This window comes from Megalobrama amblycephala, linkage group LG5, assembly GCF_018812025.1.
Source record: "Megalobrama amblycephala isolate DHTTF-2021 linkage group LG5, ASM1881202v1, whole genome shotgun sequence".
In the NCBI taxonomy this organism is placed as follows: domain Eukaryota; kingdom Metazoa; phylum Chordata; class Actinopteri; order Cypriniformes; family Xenocyprididae; genus Megalobrama; species Megalobrama amblycephala.
This window is the reverse complement of record NC_063048.1, coordinates 29,318,849-29,340,510: the sequence shown is the minus strand read 5'-3', so window position 1 is coordinate 29,340,510 and position 21,662 is coordinate 29,318,849. Positions and strand designations below refer to the sequence as shown.

General features: G+C 37.6%; 1 protein-coding gene across 2 annotated transcripts; it reads left to right on the top strand.

Moving 5' to 3' along the window:
- Positions 1 to 367: 367 nt before the first annotated feature.
- znf106a (zinc finger protein 106a) lies at positions 368 to 21,600 on the top strand. Of its 2 annotated transcripts, XM_048191728.1 has the most exons (23): positions 368 to 521; positions 4,244 to 4,344; positions 4,659 to 4,720; positions 6,317 to 6,511; positions 7,204 to 8,997; positions 9,126 to 9,522; positions 9,765 to 9,834; positions 9,933 to 10,087; positions 10,194 to 10,254; positions 10,505 to 10,771; positions 10,859 to 11,678; positions 12,751 to 12,797; positions 13,920 to 14,062; positions 14,243 to 14,377; positions 15,591 to 15,707; positions 15,843 to 16,034; positions 16,772 to 16,834; positions 16,928 to 17,047; positions 17,351 to 17,422; positions 17,552 to 17,623; positions 17,717 to 17,863; positions 19,735 to 19,815; positions 20,762 to 21,600. In XM_048191728.1, the coding sequence occupies exons 2-22, from the start codon at positions 4,291 to 4,293 to the stop codon at positions 19,789 to 19,791; spliced, it is 5,040 nt and encodes a 1,679-aa protein (XP_048047685.1). In that variant the 5' UTR covers positions 368 to 521; positions 4,244 to 4,290; the 3' UTR covers positions 19,792 to 19,815; positions 20,762 to 21,600. The 2 variants fall into 2 exon arrangements, with proteins under 2 accessions (XP_048047685.1, XP_048047684.1); XM_048191727.1 differs by having other exon boundaries at positions 19,735 to 21,600.
- Positions 21,601 to 21,662: the final 62 nt, after the last annotated feature.

Genomic DNA, 21,662 nt, shown 5'->3' with positions numbered 1-21,662 from the left:
GAAGGTGCATTTTTATTTTATTTTATTTTATTTTATTCTTTTTTATTTTTTTGCACTTTACGTTTATAATAATCAGGACCAACTAATACCAAAGTGAAGATTTATTTTATTATTCTACTCGATATTTACTTTTAGTTGTTGTTTTTGTTCTTTGTCTCTTTATTAAAAATCCATACGGACATCATCACAAAACATAACACTTTGTCATCATGAAAAACTCAAGGATGTTTTATGTTTTCGAGGCCTGTGAGTTCAAAGGTTTTGACATATTCTTAAAGAAGTAAAAACCGACTTTATATCAGTGGAGAACATTCTAAAAATTATTTGAATGCAGACCGCTTGATACCGTTATCTAGTGACTTTTACGTTAAAATTTTGCCCGCCATTTTGAAACTGATCGGTTGTTTCCGTCTTCACAGTAACAAGGCGCCTATAGCGTCGCTAAGAAGGGCGAAATATGAATAGAAATGGTGTGTTTTTACGGAAATCTGAAGAAATGCGTTCTCCGCGTGAATTAAGAGGTATACGTGATCCCGGGTTTGTCTTTATCCATGTTGTTTTGCAGCTTACATGATCTAATTGTCAGTCCATGCAGTGTGTTAGCCTGAATGCTAAACATCTGCACATGAGAAACACCCCTGCATGTTTCTGTTATTGTGCACATTTGGCCCTCTCTTTTTGTTTTTTTACATCCTTCAGCAGTTTAACCTTATGTTAGTTCACAGTAGTGTTTTGTCCAATGATTTTAGCATCATTATCCTTGAAAATGCATTAACAAATGAACGAATTTGTAAGAAACAAACAGGAATGAGTTGTAAACAGTTTGCCTGGTTTCTCTAATGACAGATTTCAGTAACTCAAACCTGGATATTAACCTTTCGTCAGTTTTATGTTCCACCCCGTTATTATATTAGCGAGGTAATAGGAGAGGAAGGCAGGGCTCCGTTTCTTTTGGGCAGCGTTTGAAGAGGACATTCACACTGACCTGTGGTAGAGAGCTATTTAAAGCTTTGTTGTTAGCACGAATGGAAAACAACTTTTGCCCTTCACAGCACTGATGTTGTGCCATTTTCATGTTGTGGAACTTTAATATTTGCTCTGTCTGCACCGCGGCCTAATATCATGCAATTTTCTGAGGCAAAAAGTGCACTTCCTTTCAAAAGCATGCCAGTTCACAGTCATGCATATAAACCCCGTCACACCTGACAAAAGAAATCAATAACAGTCGGAAAATGGGTTTAAAAAAAATGGAACAGTATATTGAACCTTTAGTTATGTGTTTTTGTTAAGTGTCATATTTGATACATCAGGCTTTGTATGAGGAATATGGACCTCATACCTGAGGAGGATAAAAACATTTTATTGTATCAATTTTATTCAGAGGCCAAAACTGAGCAAAAATATGCAATTTGGTGCTGTTGCTGTTATTTATATAGGCTAAAATGAATATAAAATTCTCATAGCTTGTAATGACTTGGGTAAAGTTGGTTTTATATTCGCACATTCGGACATCCGTATTCAATAGCCTGGTTAATGACACTACATTGGACATTCAGTGGACATTCACAAGTAAATATGCCATTAAAACAATACTTGCCTATTTTGATCGACTGTGAAAAATGTTGTAAGTTGACAATCGTTGGCAAACATTAATTTATTGCACATTTATTGGAAAGTCTGAATTTATCAGAAGTCCGAATGTGCGAATATAAAAAACCAACTTTACCCAAGTCTTGTAATGTAAATCAATGTGATTTTAGCAGTACAGCTGACTACTTGCATAAAGTGCATATAAATATCAGTTTTTACTCTGTATTTCCCAGTAATATGTCTTAGTAAAATATTTAAGTGCTCAGTTTTATTATCAAAGCTCTATAGTTTTTATTGTGGCAGGCAAAACATATAATGCAATGCAATACAAGAATGTTTGCGAGATGTACATATAAACGTTCCTCAAAAGTCTGATCTATCATATTTGATACTCACATTTTAACAATTTAAAGTGTCAAGTGTTCACCTTGAAATATAACTAACAATATAAACATATCAAACATAAAGTCATTTTTAGAACGATACTAAAATACCTTTTATTTGCCAAAAATTATAAGCTATCGGACAACAGAAGGATTGTGTACAACAGGTTTTTCAGCAAAGTTTTGATTTAAAAGCCTTAGAAATTTGTACATCAAATATGATACTGTAGGCTTTTTTTTGTAGGGTTAAAATGGTTGGATGCAATTTATTCATAGATTACTGAAGCCTTAACTAAAATAGTAATTAAAATGAGGTAACAAGGTCACCTTAGGCTACTTGAAGCATATTTATAGATTCTAGATTAAAAAAAATGAAAAATTCTCTAATCATTTACACACCCTCATGCCATCCCAGATGTATATTTCTTTTATTTCTTCAGATGAACGCAAAGATTTTTTGAAAAATAATCCATCTCTTTGAGTCCATATAAAGCAAGTGGATCATAACCTAACACACTTCAAAAACTAGAAAAACACAATGCGAAATAATGCATTGTTGTTCCATTGTTTTGTTTTTATGTACAAATGCGCTAAACACGTGTTTGGCTGTTGCACATCTCGTCTTTTGCAGCGTTTCACGTATGACAGCATTTTAAATGTAAACTTTAAAAAAAACATCTCTCTAGACCTTGCTTGTTTCATTCCACTGCACTGCGCATCACATTTTTAAACACAAAAACACCTTCTGTGTGAATGTCCCCCCAGGCTGTGTAGAAACAGTATTGGTTCAATGTTTTTCCAAACACTTTTTGAGAATTTAACATGTCAGGACATGACCCTGCAGTGGGTTTGTGGTTGGCTTGTGCACTGCACTCTCAGCATACTGCATTTAGCCTCCTGACCTGAGTGCTGTCCCTGCTTGTTTGTGTCTTCTGGCACCTGCATGGAGCCAGAGACTCTGACCCGCTTTCCTTCCTTATGGAGTTTGTCCAACCTCGTGCATTGCTGATACCACACAACCTAATGTAAGAATTGGCATACGAGCCTCTGCGGTATGAAATAAATAAGAAAGGTCAGTCATCTTTGAGCTATGTGCGTGGCTCTGAATGCCGTCACTGGCTACATTCTGACCACAGGTACATATTCAGATATTACACCGTCTGACTGTAGAATAGTGCCAAAAAGCTTCAGAGAATGTGTTTAAAGGTTTAGTTCACCCAAAAATGAAATTTCTGTCATTAATTACTCACCTTCGTTCATCTTCGGAACACAAATTAAGATATTTTTTCTGACTCCCCTATAGTCTGCAACGTTATAACCACTTTCAAGGCCTAGAAAGGTAGTAAAGACATCATTAAAATAGTCCATGTGACTACAGTGGTTCAACCTCAATGCAATGAAGTGACAAGAATACTAGAACCCGGAAGCACTGCACTGTGTTTACAACATCAACAACGTAGAGGAAATGGTTGAATAAAGTCGTTATTTTTGTTGTTATTATTATATTAAGTATTTTTGTTGCTTCATAACATTAAGGTTGAACCACTGTAGTCACATGGACTATTTTAATGATGTCTTTACTATTTTTTCTGTATTTTGAAAGCGGTAATAATGTTGCCGTCTTTATGGGAATCAGAAAGCTCTTTGATTTCATCAAAAATATCTTAATTTGTGTTCTGAAGATGAACAAAGGTCTTACAGGTTTGGAACGACGCGAGTAATTAATGATAGAAAATTCATTTTTGGGTTAACTAACCCTTTAAGATATCCATCCATGTTAGCACACAATATATGGGGTATTTCTAGAATCATTAGCTCATTTTAATAATCTGTCATTTATTTTTTGTTTTTGATTTATATTTTATTTCATCCATTTTATTTTGTTATATCCAATATTGTATGGACCGCAAGTATCAGTGGTTACACTTTATTTTAAGGTGACATTGTTACAGTGTAATTACACAAATAAGTACTTAGTAGTGTTTAACTACATTAGGGTTAAGGGTAGGGTTAGGATTTGGTTTAGGGTTAGTTACTTGTAATTATGCATAATTTACTTGTATTACTATAGTAAGTATTTGTAACGTATATCTATGCCACCTTAAAATAAAGTGTTACCACTTCAATATATGATTCATACTATATTTTTATATTATATTTTATAAAAGATGTGTGTGTGTAGGGATGGAATAAGAAATCATTCTTAGCAAGTGATTTTGCACTTATTACATGCTGCATGATCTGATTGTTTTATCTGTCTCTATATGCAGAACCCTGTTTATTTGTGGTGGCCTAAGATACAATAATATCTTTCAACATGGTTAAAGAACAGAAATGCATTCTTTGTGAAACTGTCTACAGCTCCAAACAGGTAAACCTGTCTATTTAAGCATATACCTTCTCCCAGTTTTGCTAGAATGTGACAATTTGAAAAAGCCCTAATGGCACATGCACTGTTCTGTTGTAAGATCTATAACCTTATAAAAAGAAAGAATAATAATAAATTGCTAGTTAAAAAGATCTATAACATGAAAAAGAATTCTGAATTTGTTTCACCAAATTTATTTATCTGTTTTATAGTATGTTATTTGTCATAGTTTTACTGTTTTGTACTATACTGTGCTTCTTTTTTTTGTTGACATCAATGCCGTTATGCTATATTTCACTGGTGTCTTTGGTTTTTAGGAGATGGAAGAGCACATGAGAAGTATGCTGCATCACAGGGAGCTGGAGAATCTGAAAGGCCGGTAAGAGGCTATGTTACACACCGATGTTGCATAGAATAATGTAATCCTAACCCTTTTTTTGGACCCCTTTGACTTACATAAGGTCATACTTTAGATAAATATTTTAAGTTATTTCAATAATTACTTTTGCACGTTCACGGTTTTGTGATGTCAGTTAATGGTCACTTGGCTGGCAGGTAAACAAAATATTTCTTTTTCTTTTTTGTGTTTCATTTTGTGTTTGACATTTTTATGATTCCAACATTTTTATGAAATTCCTTTTTGGGAAACCCTTCTCTACACTATCAACACAACAGTTATACTCTCAAGTTTATAGAACTGAGCCTCCTTTAAATTTCAGGGTGTTTTAGCGTCATTTGAGACATTTGTACACTAATTATAATGCATAATTGTTTAAAAAATTGGAAATACACCCCAGAATTTTGTTAAAATATGTATTTGTAAATGTTTATGCAGCAATCACAAACAGCTGTGAAGGTCATATTTTGGAAAATTCTTGTATGAAACCATGAATATGGTTATGGTCAAAGCATGTGTATTGTAAAGCACGTGTCTCTTTTGGTCAGTGGATAGATAAGCCGAGGCAGCTGCCATAACCCGGGAGTATATATAGGGACGTTGGGAACAACTGTTAAGGCCGACAAATGACAACTGCCTCATGTGACAATTATGTAGATCTCTGGAATGTGAAAAGTGAGAATTACATTCTTAAATGGGGAGAGTATTGAAATCTGAGGTGTAAAACACACAGACACCATGACTGTTAGAAGTTTGACATATTTTAGCTAATTGCATTTTGGTGGTAATTATGTTTATAAGATTAGTGTAACTTGTTTAGAGCATTAATCAGAGCAATAATTAAGAGCAGTTATCAATAATTTGTTTGGACAAATGGTAATGAACTGCAGAACATATAAGTCTAATCATAATCAAAATCATTGTACTCATTCGCAATCCATACAAAAAACTTTTTCAAATTAGAAAAAACTTTACAGACTGCTGACTGGAAAATGGCAAGCTGCCATGACACCATTTTTCGGGGATAGACCAACTGCCAACAACAAGCATCTATCTGCTCACGAGTTTGGCAGTTAAAGAGAGAAACTAGGCAGGGAGAGGTTCTCGAGTCGGCAACTGTAAGCAGCTCGCATTACAGCTTGTTGAAGAGTCCCGCCCTTGCTGCAGCCCTAAAGAGCAGGGGAAGGTGGAGCTAGTAGGGATTTCATACACCAAAATCGAACAGCTCTCCCAACCCTCATCTCAGAGCACAGCAGACTCCATCATGACATCGTGCTAGGCTCAGCAGCTGCTGAGCGGGTGGGCACCCCTCTGAGCTCAATGTCTCCTATTGCCTTCTGTTCTTGTCTGTTCACTCTCAACCAGTTTTGAAGCCCATAAAGATGTACCACAAGATCAGGAAGATTGCATTTTTTTTGTTGTTCTTTTTTAGTAACTAGTTGGATTTTATTTTGTTTGAAAAGTCAGTTTGCCTCCTGATCTCTTAAAAGGACCCTAACTGATTAGACAGCCACTCTCAAAAGCAGCAGCCATGCCTGAGGGAAACATTGAGCAGCCCTTGTTCTCCTCTGTCCCCAGGGACTGTGGACACGAGTGCCGGGTCTGCGGCGTAACGGAGGTGAGCCTGACCGACTATGCCAGTCACATCTCCAGCCCTTCACATAAACAGCGCGTTGAGGATCAGAAGCACCAGCCCTCAAACGAAGACAAAGATGAAAAGTATTTTGACAAGGACATTGTGCAGCTCATCGAGAAACGCAAGGAAATGATCAGGTGAGTCTTGCTATGGTCCTGCTTAAAGCTCTGAATTACATGGCAATGATGGTAGTTGAAGACCTGACAGTCAACTGTGTTTATTAGATGGTAGTGTACATTTAAAATCTTTAAATATTTGTTATTAGAGTGTCTTTCCTTGGTGTTTTAATCATCTGTTTGTAACCACAACACCTACAGTTCTATATTAAACTATTCTGCAAACAGTTCTGACACTGGAGTCTGGTGTCATGTGAGGCCTAAAACAGCCGTGACTGCAACACTTGCACTCTCACACTCTTGGATGCATACCACACCATGCCCTTCCAGCTCAACCCTTAAACAGTATGGGCAGTATATCTTTAAATAGTCTGACCTCATCAACTATTTTTATGCACCATGCTGTTTAAGTGAAAGTGTTCCTTTGCCAATCCTTTGCTTTGAAAAGATTACTGCAAATCAAGAAAATAATGACTAAACAAATAAATAACTATAGTAATAATACAAGTTTGATCCAATAATATAAGTTTGATATTGCGACAGTGAAAATCACACAATTTTTTTCCATGACATTTGTGTTTTTTGTATCTTCCCATATTTTAATTTATATGCATTGTTGTTTAAACTATCACCATACTGTTCACCTCTCCTCGTTGTGGTGTGTCAATAAGATTTTCAGTTCTATGTGACCATTCTGTATTTAACTCTATTAGGAAAGAAGAGGCTTCTGCAAAGCAGGCTAAAGAGGAGCGGGACACCTCAAGGAGGTGGCAGGAGCTTCGGTCTCAGTGGCAGGGACAAAGGCCTTTGATGTATCAACAGTGTGGCCCTTGGGACCGGTCCTATCCTAACTTTCCTCAGATGCCCAAAAGGGGCAGAGGCACTAATTGGCAGAATTTAAGATATTCATCCCCTGAACGCAACAAATGGTTTAACCCTAACCGACAGGTTAGGTGTGCCACATGGCATGCTGAAGGACCACCTGACTTGCAGAAGTGGGGCTCCGCTGGTCGTCAGGGAGGGAGTTTGCACAACCAAGGAAACTTGTGGGGTGGCTATGGAGTCTGCCCTCCACAGATGAGAAAGCAGTATCCCTGGAACAACAGTCAGTTTAATGTCCCTTGGCAGGGACAATATATGCCTCCACCTAGACAATTTAAATCGTCTGCAAGAGACCAGCAAAAAACACCCAACTGCTCTGAGAATCAGACAAAGGGTGAACAGAGTGTAGAAGAATCTGGTGGTGAGCATGATCCCAACAAAGGTAAGGGTCAGAAGTCAGAGAAGGCACATCGATGGGCACCTTATCCACCAGCTAAACTTGGGGATCCTTCATCTCAGGCTAACCCTCAGCCAACTTTAGATAAGTCAAATGTGGAGTCTCCTGAAAACATTAAGGCACAAAGTTTCAAGGAGGGCACTCAGGACATGGCGAGGAAATCCAAGGCAGACCGAAAAAATTGGCAGCATAATCCAGCAGAACCTTACTGTGAAGAGAGTGATTGCAGGGAGCAGAAGAGTTCCTTCAATAACATTGGCAGTACTAACATGGGTAGTTTCGCCTACCCCTCCACCTCCACCACTAGAAGAACGGAGATGCCCAGCAAACTTGCTGAAGATGGCTCAAAGATGAATCTCAAACAAGCAGGAAGTCAAGACTCTGTCAGCACTAAAGGTTCTAAGCATTCCCATTCAAGTTCTGAATTCCCACAACATGCCTCTTCCAGTGCAGAGCAAGACAGTCTTCTTTCAGAGATGCTGCGAAAAGCTAAAGAGACATTGCTTAATAGAAATAACTCTGACACATCTGGCCCAGAGAACTGCCTCAAAGGATCAAAGACTGTGCCTCAGATTAAGAAGCAAGTTGATAGTTTAGAACTAAACAAGAATAAAAAATTACATGAGAGTACGAAAAAACTGAATAAGAACAAGGGTCAAGAAAGGCTGGGTTTTTCAAGACGCAATAGCAATGACAGAGAGCATTTAACCAGTACTGAGACCTCAGTACAGATTGGCAATGTGCGCAATGACATTAGGCCATCTCTGCAGTCCTTGCAAGTTAGTACCTCCACTATGGACCACGAAGATGAGGAGGAGTGTGGTGAAATGGAAGAAAATCCTCACCTAACGGTACAAGATCAAGTCATGGACACACTAGATGAAGATTTATGCTTATTTGGTGAGGGGTCCCACAGCAGCCCATCCCAACAAACAGCAGGTGGCTCCGTGCCCTCTTTAAGTAAGCTTGCCTTGCCTGCTTGTCTCCAAAGGGATCTGAACCGCCATATAGGCACCAAAGGCAAAGCAGCATCCCATGAACCCAACTTGAATATTGCCAGACGTATTAGAAACGTGAGTGGCTCACGAAAGAATGAGCCTGAGAAGGACTCAGGACTTAAACCCACCTTGCGGCAGCTCATTAGCTCCTCTGGCTCCAGGCGGAATGTCAACTGGGACCAGGTCTACCAGGAAGTAAACCGGAAGAAGCAAGGCAAGGGCTTACCAAGGTACTGCATGAGTATTTCTTTATTTTTAGCTTACTTTCATGAAATGGTTGTAGACTGAAACTGTCAGTACTTTATGTATTGTTACTTCCTTCATACCCTAATTCCATATTCGTACTGAATATTTTCAGATTTGGTATAGAAATGGTGCCCTGTGAACCTGAGAGTCCAAACCAAATGGATGAAAATGATGTACCTCTTTCTGAGGGCTTTCATTGGGACTCTCTGTTTGACCTCGGTCAAGTGCCTTCCCGCAAGCGTAGCTTGTCTGAAAGCAATGTGGTCAAAGATGGCCCTGCTGGTACCAGCTCCCTTCTCAAATGTGTAGACCCACTGAGAGACTCTCCTGCTTGTGGCCCATCACAGCAGTCCAAGAGAGAAGAGCTGCAGTCCAAAGGTCATCTAGAGATTCAAGGTTCGAAAGGACCTTCTAAAGGCCCAGAGGATGTTGAAGGAGACAGCGGTTGTACATCAGAGATTGAAATAATTGACATACAAGGAGCTGGGAAGAAACGCAGAGCTCAAGGAGTAAGTTTTCTACTGTGGTGTATGCTTGGCATACTCCTAATCACAGTAGCTCTGATCCAAATCTAGTGAGCACCCCTGATGTCTACCATATTATGTAGCTGCCTTCCAAGGCAACATCCTAAATGAGACAGAGCCTAATAAGTGCCTGATTTGATTTGTTCCACATAGAAAGTAATGCAACAATAACCTAAATGAAATCTAGGTCTTGCCATTATCTAATTGATGTTGGATCATTCCACTAGGATGTTGTGTCTCCAGAGATTCCTAATGAAGATAGGAAAAACAAGAGGCAAAAAATTAAGTCTAAGAAAGGTAAGGAAACTATGTAATAAGTCTTTGAAATTAACCTTTTTCACTCAGCAGCCAATTTAGTTAGCTGTTATAATACGGGTATGTATTGTGTTTTGCAGAGCGCTCTCAAGTGGATCAGTTGCTGGCTGTATCTCTACGTGAGGAGGAGCTTAACAGCTCACTTCAGGCCGTGGATAACAGTATTATTCAGGCACGTGCTGCCCTGCAAGCTGCCTATTTGGAAGTACAGCGCCTGCTTATGGTGAAACAACAGGTAAGATCTTTTTTTCTATATAGCACTGACAAAAATGTATTTTTCAGCTTTCACTGGGCTATCACTTTAGTTTACAATATTTTAATAACCATTGTATATTTTACAGGTAACCAATGAGATGAACTCTTTGAGAGCCAAACGGATTGAAATTCTTCAAGGAATGCAAGGTACAAAAATTATTGCAGGATTCATTTAATCATATTTAATAACTTTACAAATCTAAGGTAAAAGTTATCAGGAAAATGATGATACCACATAAACTTTGGAGAGCATACTGTACAAATTGCCTGTAAAAGTGGTTGATTGCCAGTTTGCAATGTGTATCAGCTATATAAGAGGTATGGCAGTAAGCCCCTTGAGTTTTTTTGTTATTTATAATAAAATAAAACCGAGATCAAAAATTCTAAACTTTTTCAGGTGAATTTGAGCCAAAGGAAAGAGAGAGGAACAGTGAGGAAATCTTAACCTCTTCGTCAACCCAGGTTACTCAGACCACCGCCAGCACTGTTCTCCCAACTACAGTGGCCCACTCATCCTCTTCAACATCCTCACTGCCTGTTAACATCAAACAGGAGCCCATTGCTCCATGTAACCCCATTCCTGAGTGTAACCCTATCAAATGCCCCTTCCCAGAACCTCAAAATACCACACCTGTCCAAACAGTGTTTGCAGCTTGTCAAACAGGTTGGTTCCAATCATTAAAATGCAGCTCATAGGTAGCTATTGCTAACAGAACTGAATTATAGAATGTTTATTCTTCATTTGAAACAGATACCTTCAAGTACAACAGTAAGATGGAGTCTTCGCATGATGCCACAATCATGGCTTTGACGGCAGCTCCTTCAGATCACAGAACAGAGCCATCACCCAACAAAGAAATTTGTCAAAATTCTCAAGAGGGGTTAGCCAACCCTTCTTCCCATCTCTCTCCCAAGCCACTGTCTCCCTCAAGCCACATAGAAACTGATCCAGTTAAGCGTGTTCGAAAGCTAAAGAAGAAAAAGTGTCTTAAAAAAGCAAAGGGGAATGAGCAGCCTGAAATCAGTGAATCAGAACTTGATGCAGAGCAGCCCGCTCCTCGGCCTGCCCGCAAGTACCGACCTCATCGGCGATCCAGCGGCACCTCTGCCTCACCCCCCACACCAGAAGAGAAGATTGAAAATGAGGCGATGGTGGTGACAGAAGTTTCAAAGGCACAACCACAGAGAACCAAGCTAGCGACACCACCAAAGAATGAGGCTCACTCCGATTCATCTGAATTGGAAATGGTGGAGCTTCCCCCACCTGTGCCCACTGATATTGTCAATCTAGATTCTTCAGACCCAGATGAGATACCGGAAAAGAATGCCAAGGAGTCGACCAAGAAGTTGACCAAGGAGTCGACCAAGAAATTGACCAAGGAGTCGACCAAGAAATTGACCAAGGAGTCGACCAAGAAATTGACCAAGGAGTCAGCAAAGGAGTCGGCCAAGGAGTCAACCACTGCATATTCAAAAGACCGTGCCATCACAGACCCCCAAAATCTTGCTTGCAATGAGGTCACCTCCACTAGTGAAATTGATACTAGCAGTACAGTTAAGGCTCGTGAAAGGTAAGTCTCAGGTTTGGACTGTGATTTTCTAAGCATTCTTAATATCTTCTAGCATAAGTGTCCTATCCTGCTCCTGGATGGGTAATGTCTTGATTAGCTGGTTCAGGTGTGTTTAATCGTGCTATGCGCAACAGATTTCCGTATTCTGTAAAACAAGTCGCATCACTTGCAGTTCAGCTCTTTTGTATGTGCTTCATTAAATAGAGCCGTTTTAATCAAGATACTTTCACACTTCCTCTGACAAGCGAATGCAATGATACCCATTTTCCTGTTTGTACTTGTGACATTGTTCAGTATAAAGCTTGGATTGGTGCTAAACTCTGCCGGATAGTGGCCCTGTAGGAGAGGACACCCCTGTTTTATAGCAATGTTTGTAAGCTCATGAAGTAAAAAGTAGTGATTCTTATAAACCAGTAACCGGCTGAACTGGTCCCCAGAACTGAATCAAACTTTAGTTCTGGGTTGATGATGGAAGAACCGGTTTGAAATGAACGAATCAAAAATTATTGGCTCATTCGGTTGAGTTGGACATGACCAAAAAGCTGACTTTCAACTTTGCCGGTGGGTTTGATTCGTTCATTTCAAACCCGTTTTTTGGTTTGAATGGATATTCTGGACAAGCTTATGGACATACGGTGCTGGTCTTTTGAAATTTGACTTCTAATTGAATGCTTCAAAAATTAACCAAACTCAGATTCTCTGTATGACTACAATTATAGTTTAAGTCCGCAGTGCATTTAGCATACGCATTGTAAATGCACATTAAATATGTTGTGATTGTATAATATTTAATGTATTAATAGTAATAATATATTTAATGCTCTATTATTCTGTGTTATCTGTAATTTTCCTGAGGTTAGTAACCATTCTGAAAGATTACTCGACAAGCATATGTATGGGCTTTGAACATGGTAGAAGACAATGGTTTGTAATAGGCAAGAGTACACAGACATACAAATACAGCTGGTTTAAAGTCATTTTCACTGCATGGCCTTCTGGTACTTTCTGGTACCACTTCCATTGATGTTTCTAGTATTGCAGTATTGAAAAATATTGTTTTTATTTTTTACAGTGAAATAAAATCTGCCTCAACAGCGTTGGAGTCCAAGTTGCTTTCAGGTATGTGATATGTTCAAAAGCATACACTGAAGCTGTAATATATCATTCACATCATTTAACTGCTGCCTCAGCATTTTTGCCTTAATTAAACAACATAGTAAGTGAATGGCACATAATAAATATTTTATTTTATTTATTTGTTTTACTTGTGGGAGCAGTCTGTACATTTTAAATTCACCTAGTTCCTTGCTCAGTGCAGTCATAGCAGAATGACCAAATTAGAATACTCACACGATCAGCATACAAAAATAGTTCAAGTCCCCAAATTACTTTTTAAGGGCAAGGTATTCTTAGTGCCTGTTAGTTTTATACCTAACCTGTGAGTGACTGCCAGAATGACAACCCTGAGAATTGTGCCAACTCGTATACAGAATGAGAGCACTAGTGCTGGTTTCTTGGGAACTCCATTAAATGACTGAAATTAAGCGTACTGGCTGTTTTTTGACTTGAGCCCAAAGTATACTTCACTTTAACACGCAGCCTTTTAAATTGTATTTCATTTAATAACATGCACAAAAACTAAAGTTGCAGGTATTCTGTCTCTTCAGTTTCTTTTTCGATTGTGCAACAATAGCCCGCATATGCAAGCTCAGTGGACAAAGTTTGCATGGTTAAAAAAAATTTGCTGCGATGACGGAATTTACATCATGAGCACTGTACACATACCCTAACCCAGTATTTCTCAACTATTCAACACACAAAAAAGTTGATGAATTGAATGCTGTGTTTTAATTAGTGAGACATCTGAAACATTCTGGTAGGTACATCCCCAGGACTGGAGAAACACTGCCCTAGTATTTGTGACTTGAAGTATACTTTGGACTTTATGCACAGGCTGTAATTTATCATCGTGACCAGATTCACCAAAATATATACAAATAGGCACTGCTTGATTTGTTTTGATTGTAGTCTAGTGAGTGTTTTAAAGTGACTTTTAAGCAATTTGTGATCACTCACTCCACTGTTTGAAAGATCATGACATATTTTATCAAAGTAAACTTTACCCACATTTGTATTGTTACATCATTTTATAACGGTACATAAATTATCTAGATACACATCTCTTTCATGGTGTTAATGTTTCACTCAACAACTGATATGTATGTGTGTGTGTTTTATCAGATGTATCAGATCTAGGGGAGGAGGAGGTGCCTACAGAAGGAGAGTTTGAAGGCCATCAGGAGGCCGTGAATGGAATGCAGATCCATAACGGACTGCTGTATACTTGCTCAGGGGACCGCACTATACGTGCTTTCAACTTGATAGTAAGATCATTGTACACTATTTTTTTTTTTTTTTTTTTTTTTTTTTTTTTTTTCTTCAGCTGAGTGGGTGAACATGGTACAAAATCGTCTGAAATTTGTAGTAGCATTTAAACATGAAAATTATGATCTTTTGAATGTAGCTTGCAAGCAGGTTTCTGGAAGTCTTTTTAATTGTTACAGAGCCGGAAGTGTGTGGCTGTGTTTGAAGGTCACAGCAGTAAAGTGAATTGCCTGTTGGTGTCATGTGGAGGAGGCCTGCAACAACGCCTGTACTCGGGATCAAGTGACCAGACCATCCGCTGTTACAACCTCAAGGTGCTTGACTCTGATCCACACTGCTTTTGAAACAGTCCACCCAAAAATGAAAACTTTGTCATTGTTTATACACATTCATGTCGCTTGCAACTTTTTTTTTTTTTCTTCCACGGAACAATAAAGTTGATATTTTTTTAGATAGTCAGGCTTTAAAGGATTTAATTATACATTGAAAGTGAGCTATTATGAACTGTCAGGCACCAAAAACTATAAAACAAGCACCATAAAGGCTAAGTTGAAAATGTATTATTTAATTTAATATTAAATGGTTAAAATTTAAATTAAAAGGTAAATTTAAGTAGCTATTGAAAATCTTACGGACAGATGTAATAAATTGTCTGGACATCAGTGTTATTTTATATACCTTCATAGTATTTTTTTAATATTTTGAATTAGCTTTTATTTCTTCTAAGTTTTCATTATAATTTTATTTTTAGTAATTTTGTCATGTGCTTTTTTATTAGTTTTTTTGGTAACACTTGAAAATAACATTAGGATTAATAAATGCTTTAGAAGTATTTTTCATTGTTAATAATTGTAATGTTACCAGTTATATATATATATATATATATATATATATATATATATATATATAGTTAATTTTAATTTACTTTTATTTTATTTTTAGCTTTAGTACTCAAGCTTGAACTTGTTTAATTCAGTTAGTTACCAAGGCAACATTTATAATGTATAATTTTGGTTAAATTTAATTTCATTATCTTATATTAATAGTTGTTTTATTTCAGCTTTATTTGATAATAGTAGTTTTAGTAAACATAAAGACAGTGGTCTCAAACTCAATTCCTGGAGGGCCACAAATCTGCACAGTTTAGCTCCAACCAGCTCCAACTCACTCCTGCTTGGAAGTTTCTAGTAATCCTGAAGACCTTGATTACCTGGATCAGGTGTGTTTGATTAGGGTTGGAGCAAAACTGTGCAGAGCTGTGGCCCTCCAGGAATTGAGTTTGAGACCACTGCATTAAGAACACTGTTTCATCCTGCCTACATCATATTTTTTGTGTCCTGGAAGAAAGTAAAAAAAATGTTGTGGTTTCAGTGATGTCATGATGACAGAATTTACATTTTTGAAAGAATTTATGTCTTATAAGTCCTTCTATTCCTAAGTTGTATTTCAGTCATTATACTTTGTGTTTTCCCCCCACATCATTTTATAACATTGAAAATATGACAAGCATTTCTATTTTTTTCTCAGACAACAGAATGTGTGGAACAGCTGTCTCTCCCAGATCGAGTTCTCTGTCTTCATAATCGTTGGAAAATTCTCTATGCCGGTCTGGCCAATGGCTCTGTGACCACCTTCAGTCTTAGGGTATGAAGTGTTTAATGAATCAGAATTCAAAAGAGTTTGGGTTAAAGTAAGTTAATTTTAGACAAGCTGCGAGCCTTTTTGTGTCCTTTGTTTCTTTGATCATGGGGTAATTAACATTTCTATTATCTCCTGTAGAACAACAAGCAGCTGGATGTGTTTGAGTGCCATGGCCCACGGGCTGTAAGTTGCCTGGCGACGGCTCAGGAAGGGGCTCGGCGTATCCTGCTAGTTGGTTCCTATGATGCCACCATCAGCGTTAGAGATGCTAAGAATGGCCTATTGCTGCGTACACTAGAGGGCCACAGCAAAACTGTGCTCTGCATGAAGGTTTGTAAACCACACTTTTCCTAATGAATATGCTTCAAGGTGCACAAATGTATCGGATTGAGCATCACTCAGGGTTCGTACAGAGTTTTAAAAGTTTGGAGAATGCTTGATTTTAACGATTATGTTTTTGAAGGTTTGAAATGTGCTTAAATTTTTAATATCGCCCTTGAAAATGCTTTTTTTCCCCTCTGGAAAGTCCTCTGTCATTAAAAGAAAGATAGAAACAAAGAAAGAAAACCAAAGCTAAAACGCTGCATAATGCCAAAGTGATGTTTGTGTGAATCAGTTGTCACCAGCCACCCTTATCTTAAGATTTTTATTAATACTTGAAATGATTACTACAGTATGTAGAGCATTGAAGAGAGGGATGTGTTTGTTTGGGTTAATTTTAAATATTAAAAGGGTTTCTCAGAAATCGATTACCGCACCTTTAAAGTTGGCATTGCAATAGTCTTTTCTTTCCTTTTGTGATGGATATCCAAGTGAAACAGCTTCCCAAACAAGAAAAATTGCAGGGCGGGACTTGATTTTGTCCATCGGGATTTGATTGGATGGTTGTGGTTTGCTATTGGTCAATCTCATGTGAGTGACAGGTGTGACATATCCTTAAAAATACCTTTTGTGCTCCCCAGAAGGAATAAAGTCAAAAAGAACAACATTAGAGAGAATAAAGGATTTTATCAAAAGGTGTGTATCAAGAATCACACCCTAAGTATTTATTTGTTGCTTCTCTGCAGGTGGTGAACGATTTGGTGTTCAGTGGATCGAGTGACCAGTCTGTACATGCACATAATATACATGTGAGTACCTCATGCAGTGTTTCTCCATTCCCATTGGGATGCGGGAATTAAATGTCTTGTTTACATCTAAATTGCTTTTATGCGGATCTTCAGACAGGAGAACTGGTGAGGATCTATAAGGGTCATAGTCATGCCGTCACCGTGGTGGCCATATTGGGAAAGGTGATGGTCACTGCATGCCTGGACAAACTGGTCCGTGTGTACGAGCTCCAGGTATATGTCACCCCCAAAATTATTTTTTTTAAAAACAAGATATTTTAAAGAAATATCAGTTTAAGGATTTAATTTCTTTTCAATTTTATTCATAAAAAAAAAAATCTGTTTAACACCATTAAAATATGTTTTACATTATTTTCAAGCAATTTGACCCTTTTTTCATTACTCTAATGTACCCTGATGTTTCACATTCATTATTCCTGTTATTTTCAGGGATTACCATAACAGTATTTTTACCACATTACATTAAGTCAGTACTGCACAGCGTTTTTAACTAAAACTATTAAAATCGTTTTCCAGTCTCATGACAGACTTCAAGTATATGGTGGACATTCAGACATGGTGATGTGTATGGTCATCCACAAGAGCATGGTGAGCACATTTCTCCTTCTGGGATCTAATAGCAGGTCCCACAATTTTTTTTCATACAGATTTGCAAGCGTTGATTATTTAAGTAAACATTTTGTAAAAAAAGAGGTGGCGATGATTTGTCTGTTGCAGATCTACACAGGCTGCTATGATGGGAGCGTGAAAGCTGTCAGATTGAACCTGATTCAGAACTACCGCTGCTGGGTAAGAAACTGAGCTCATGACATATAATGTGTTTGAGTTAGACTGAACACTATTCCAGATGCCAGTTAATATCTGTTGCATGACTCTTTACAGTGGTACGGTTGTACCCTAATCTTTGGCGTGATAGAGCACCTGCAGCAGCACCTGCTGAACGACCACACCAGCCCAGCACAGCAAACATTCAAATGCCGCTGGAGGAACTGCGACACGTACTTCACCACCCGCAACGGCTCCAAACAGGTACTATTTATTTTCATGACAATTAAGCACATCCTCCCAATTGTCATTACCGTAAATGCAACAAAATTGATATATTATTGTATTTATCATGGTTTTATGTTATCGTAATTTAAGTTTTATGTTGGTTAAAATGAGTTAAATTGTGCCCACGACGAAGATGAATCGACTTCGATAATGAACCCGATTTTGCGTGGCTTGTCCGTGAACTACGGCTCTGTCTATTAAAAGGCGCTCCATTTGAAAGCAGGTGATGGCGATTTAGCGGTAATCAAGGAACCGGCTTTACTGACGAAATGCGCGTGAGAATCGCATGCAATATATCGCCCAGCCCTACACTGTATGTCATTTCACTATATATAAAGAGCAAATGAAATTACAAGCATGCAACATTGTTGCAACGCTCTCAATAAAAAGTCATGAAATTACCAAAAATACCAATAAATTACATAACTGGGACATTGTGTGTTAGCTGGGATGGATTTGCATGCAGGTATGATGTTCATCCTATTCATCAGGATCAGTGTCTGTGTTTTTTTTTTTTTTTTTTTTTTTTTTTACAGTTCATGTTAGTATTGTAATTTTAACCTAAAATACCACAAATTCTATATTTTTGATGACTTTGTTGCCTCATACCAACTTACCAACTTTATTGTATTAACAAAAACTGCTATTTAATAGCCTTAAAGGTGCTAAAGAGGATCTTTTCGTCGACTGAGAAACCAAAGACTGTTAGTGAGTTTTTGAAATGAGCTCATGCGTAAGAACAACCCCCCTCCTTCACAGCTCATTTTGAGAGAACGCCTCCCAAAACTCGTGCACGAGTATTGGAACACGAGTGTTAGTGGATTCATTATGTCGGACTCACCGCAGGTAACTCATAGTCTGCATGTGTTACTCCTGTCTCCTGACAAAAATATTGCATGCGGCGCCTGTAGAGTGTGGAAAGTTACTGGACCGCGCAGCCGCACACGTCTCTCACAAGGAACGTCATGGCAGTGATTGACAAGCCAGAGGGCCAATCCGCGCACGTCTCTCACAAGGAACGTCATGGCAGTGATTGACAAGCCAGAGGGCCAATCGTTTATGCGATGATCGCGTAAACGATTGGCTGATGTTTTTAAGGCCCTACCTCGTGCACAGATGATGTATATTAATATTATTCCTTTCAGTGCACCTAATAAATAGTCTTTTATCAGTTAGTAAAGACAGTTTCAAGTAATATTGCAAAAATGTATAAAACAAAACATCCTCTTTAGCACCTTTAATTTATATTGTTTATTCAACAATATTCATGATTATTCATTTGCTTGGTTTAAAGTCTTAAAAATTTGAGCTTAATACTTAATGACCATAAGAAATGTGGGTGTTGAACACAACTCATATGCTACCATTTAAAAATTTGGGTCAGTAAAAAGTTTTTTTTTTTCAAGGAGGCATTAAATTGATCAAAAGTGACAGTAAAGACAGTTATAATGTAAAATAATGTAAACATTCATTATGTAAAAAATGTTTTATTTTATAGAATCCTGAAAAAAATGTTTCCACAAAAATATTAAGCAGCACTCACTGACAGGTTTTCAGCATTGATAAATGTTTTTTGAGCAGCAAATCAGCATATTAGAATGATTTCTAATGGATGCTGAAATATTTTTTAAATATTTAATTTATAATAATATTTCACTGTTTTTTTTTTTTACTGTTTTTGATCAAATAAATGCAGCCTTGGTGAGCAAAAGAGACTGCTTTCAAAAACATAAAAATCTTACCAATCCCAAGCTTTTGAATATAAATATGTGTGTAGTTATATATAGATAAAACAAGTCATTTTATGTAAAATTGATCAAACATTGATGTGACTCTTGTCTTTGTAGGCGGTGCATTGTCACATGCAGAAACATGCTGAGGACGACAGTAAAATGGAGCCATGAGGGGCCAACAGAATATCACAGACAGTATAGTCTCCTCTTTTCCCATATTGGGAATGTCTCATTCAACCCTCACCAGAGGAGCCCTGTTCATGGGCACGTTTTTTATTTGACCCATCAGATACCAACAACTGCCACTTAGATGATGCTGATGCCACAATTTAAATAATGATGGATGATTTTAATCTCTCAGAAATTCGTTTTATGTAGTAAACAAAAAAGACTTACAAGTGTTACTGTTATTTCAAACAACAAAAAAAGAATATTTGTCTTTCTCTAAGTGGATTTGTTTGGTATTCTGAAGAGAGGAAGTTTTTTTTCATTCGTCTCCTCTCTTTCGCTTCTATCTGAAGTGTGAAATACGCTCAAATCGTTTATACTGATGTGGCATTGCTCTGATGCTCTCCTGGAAGGGATTGATTTCTGTGTCAGACGCTTTTCCAAGTCTGTCATCTGATCATACACTGTATCATCAGCTCTGAGATTTACTGACCAAATAAAGACAAAGAAACCGTGGGAAACGTTTGGGTACCAGTGCAGCAAAAGAGGTGCGGCAGCTCCCTCAGCAAACACGTGTAGCTCACTGTTGTGTGTGTGCAGTCCGAGTTTTGAGATGTTATGATGTGGAGTGATTTAAGAAAGCGTGAGACTTGTGTCGAGCAACCAGATTTTTAGTGTTGTAACGTTTTTATGAAGGACACATCTTCCTCAAATTGCATCAGTCTATTTTTTTGTGGTGTCATGGCATTACATATACCTGACAGTAGAATCTGTTATTCTGGGACACCTAAACATTTCAATCTGGTTTCCAAATATATAAAGCTATTTTAGTTGTCTGGTGATTTTATTTAATTTAATTTTTTTTTTTTTTTTGAATTGTTCATTTAAATGTAGTTGTTTGAGTGGTTGAATCTATCTCCTCTCTCTTTTTTTTTTCTTTTTTTGGTTTTTCTGTGGTTGCTTCTCAATGAAGCAAAGTTGAAGGATTCAGGTGTGCTGTGACTCAAGACTGCAGTTGACGTGTTTGCTGTGCTGTTGACAAGAGACTGAAACGTGACAGTTGGTGTGCGTAAGCATTTAAGAACATACATGGATTTGTTTTATGATGGCGTGAACAAGAAGACACAAGAAGACAATTTTATTTTCTGTATTTTTCTATAGCGAAGAAGTTTGTTCTTATACATTTTCTTTACTGTATTTTGTGGCAGTTGTGCAGATGAGACAAATTTATGAAAGTACAGGAGGGTCCTCACACTGGAAAGTACCTTTATTTTTCTGCGTGAGAATGAAAGTTGTAGGGGTGATAAACATGTGAGGTGTTTTTTGTGCAGTTGGGAGCGTATTACGTCACTTCCTGTAATCCTCAGCCCTATTACGCGCACACAAACCAATCTTAGTGTAGCAAACTGCTAACATTTATTGACATCTTAATATCCTAACTTGGTTTCTGAGGTTAGATTTTATATAGAGTAACAGCATAATCTCCTGCCATTTGAACTCTCTTCTGACTGCCCCTGAAGTGATGGGTTTTTAACTTTATATGGTTACTCTAGGTCTTTTTTTTCCTTTTTGTTAGATTATATCATAATGGATGAAGATACAGCTTGTTTTTTCACCCAGTCATAACCTTTGAAATGCATCTCAGCTCTTTGCTATAGTCATGTGTTGCTGAGGAGAGATTGCAGCCAATCTCTTACCTGGTATTCCCAAGTTTCTCACACTTGTTCATTTCAAATATTATAAAAAAAAACTTTATAGACATTTTGTACACACATGCTATTGAAAAAAAGGAATAAAAAAATACATAACTGCTATTGTCAATTTCTTTTATCCTAAGGGGACATTTGGTTTCATAGAGGTTATATTTCAGTATA

Bases quoted from the DNA above. Each gene is read 5' to 3' on its own strand.
- znf106a (XM_048191728.1), top strand. From the start codon at position 4,291: ATGGTTAAAGAACAGAAATGCATTCTTTGTGAAACTGTCTACAGCTCC. The intron at 9,523-9,764 runs GTAAGTTTTCTA...TCATTCCACTAG, and splicing joins AGAAACGCAGAGCTCAAGGA to GATGTTGTGTCTCCAGAGAT. The intron at 16,835-16,927 runs GTGAGTACCTCA...GCGGATCTTCAG, and splicing joins TACATGCACATAATATACAT to ACAGGAGAACTGGTGAGGAT.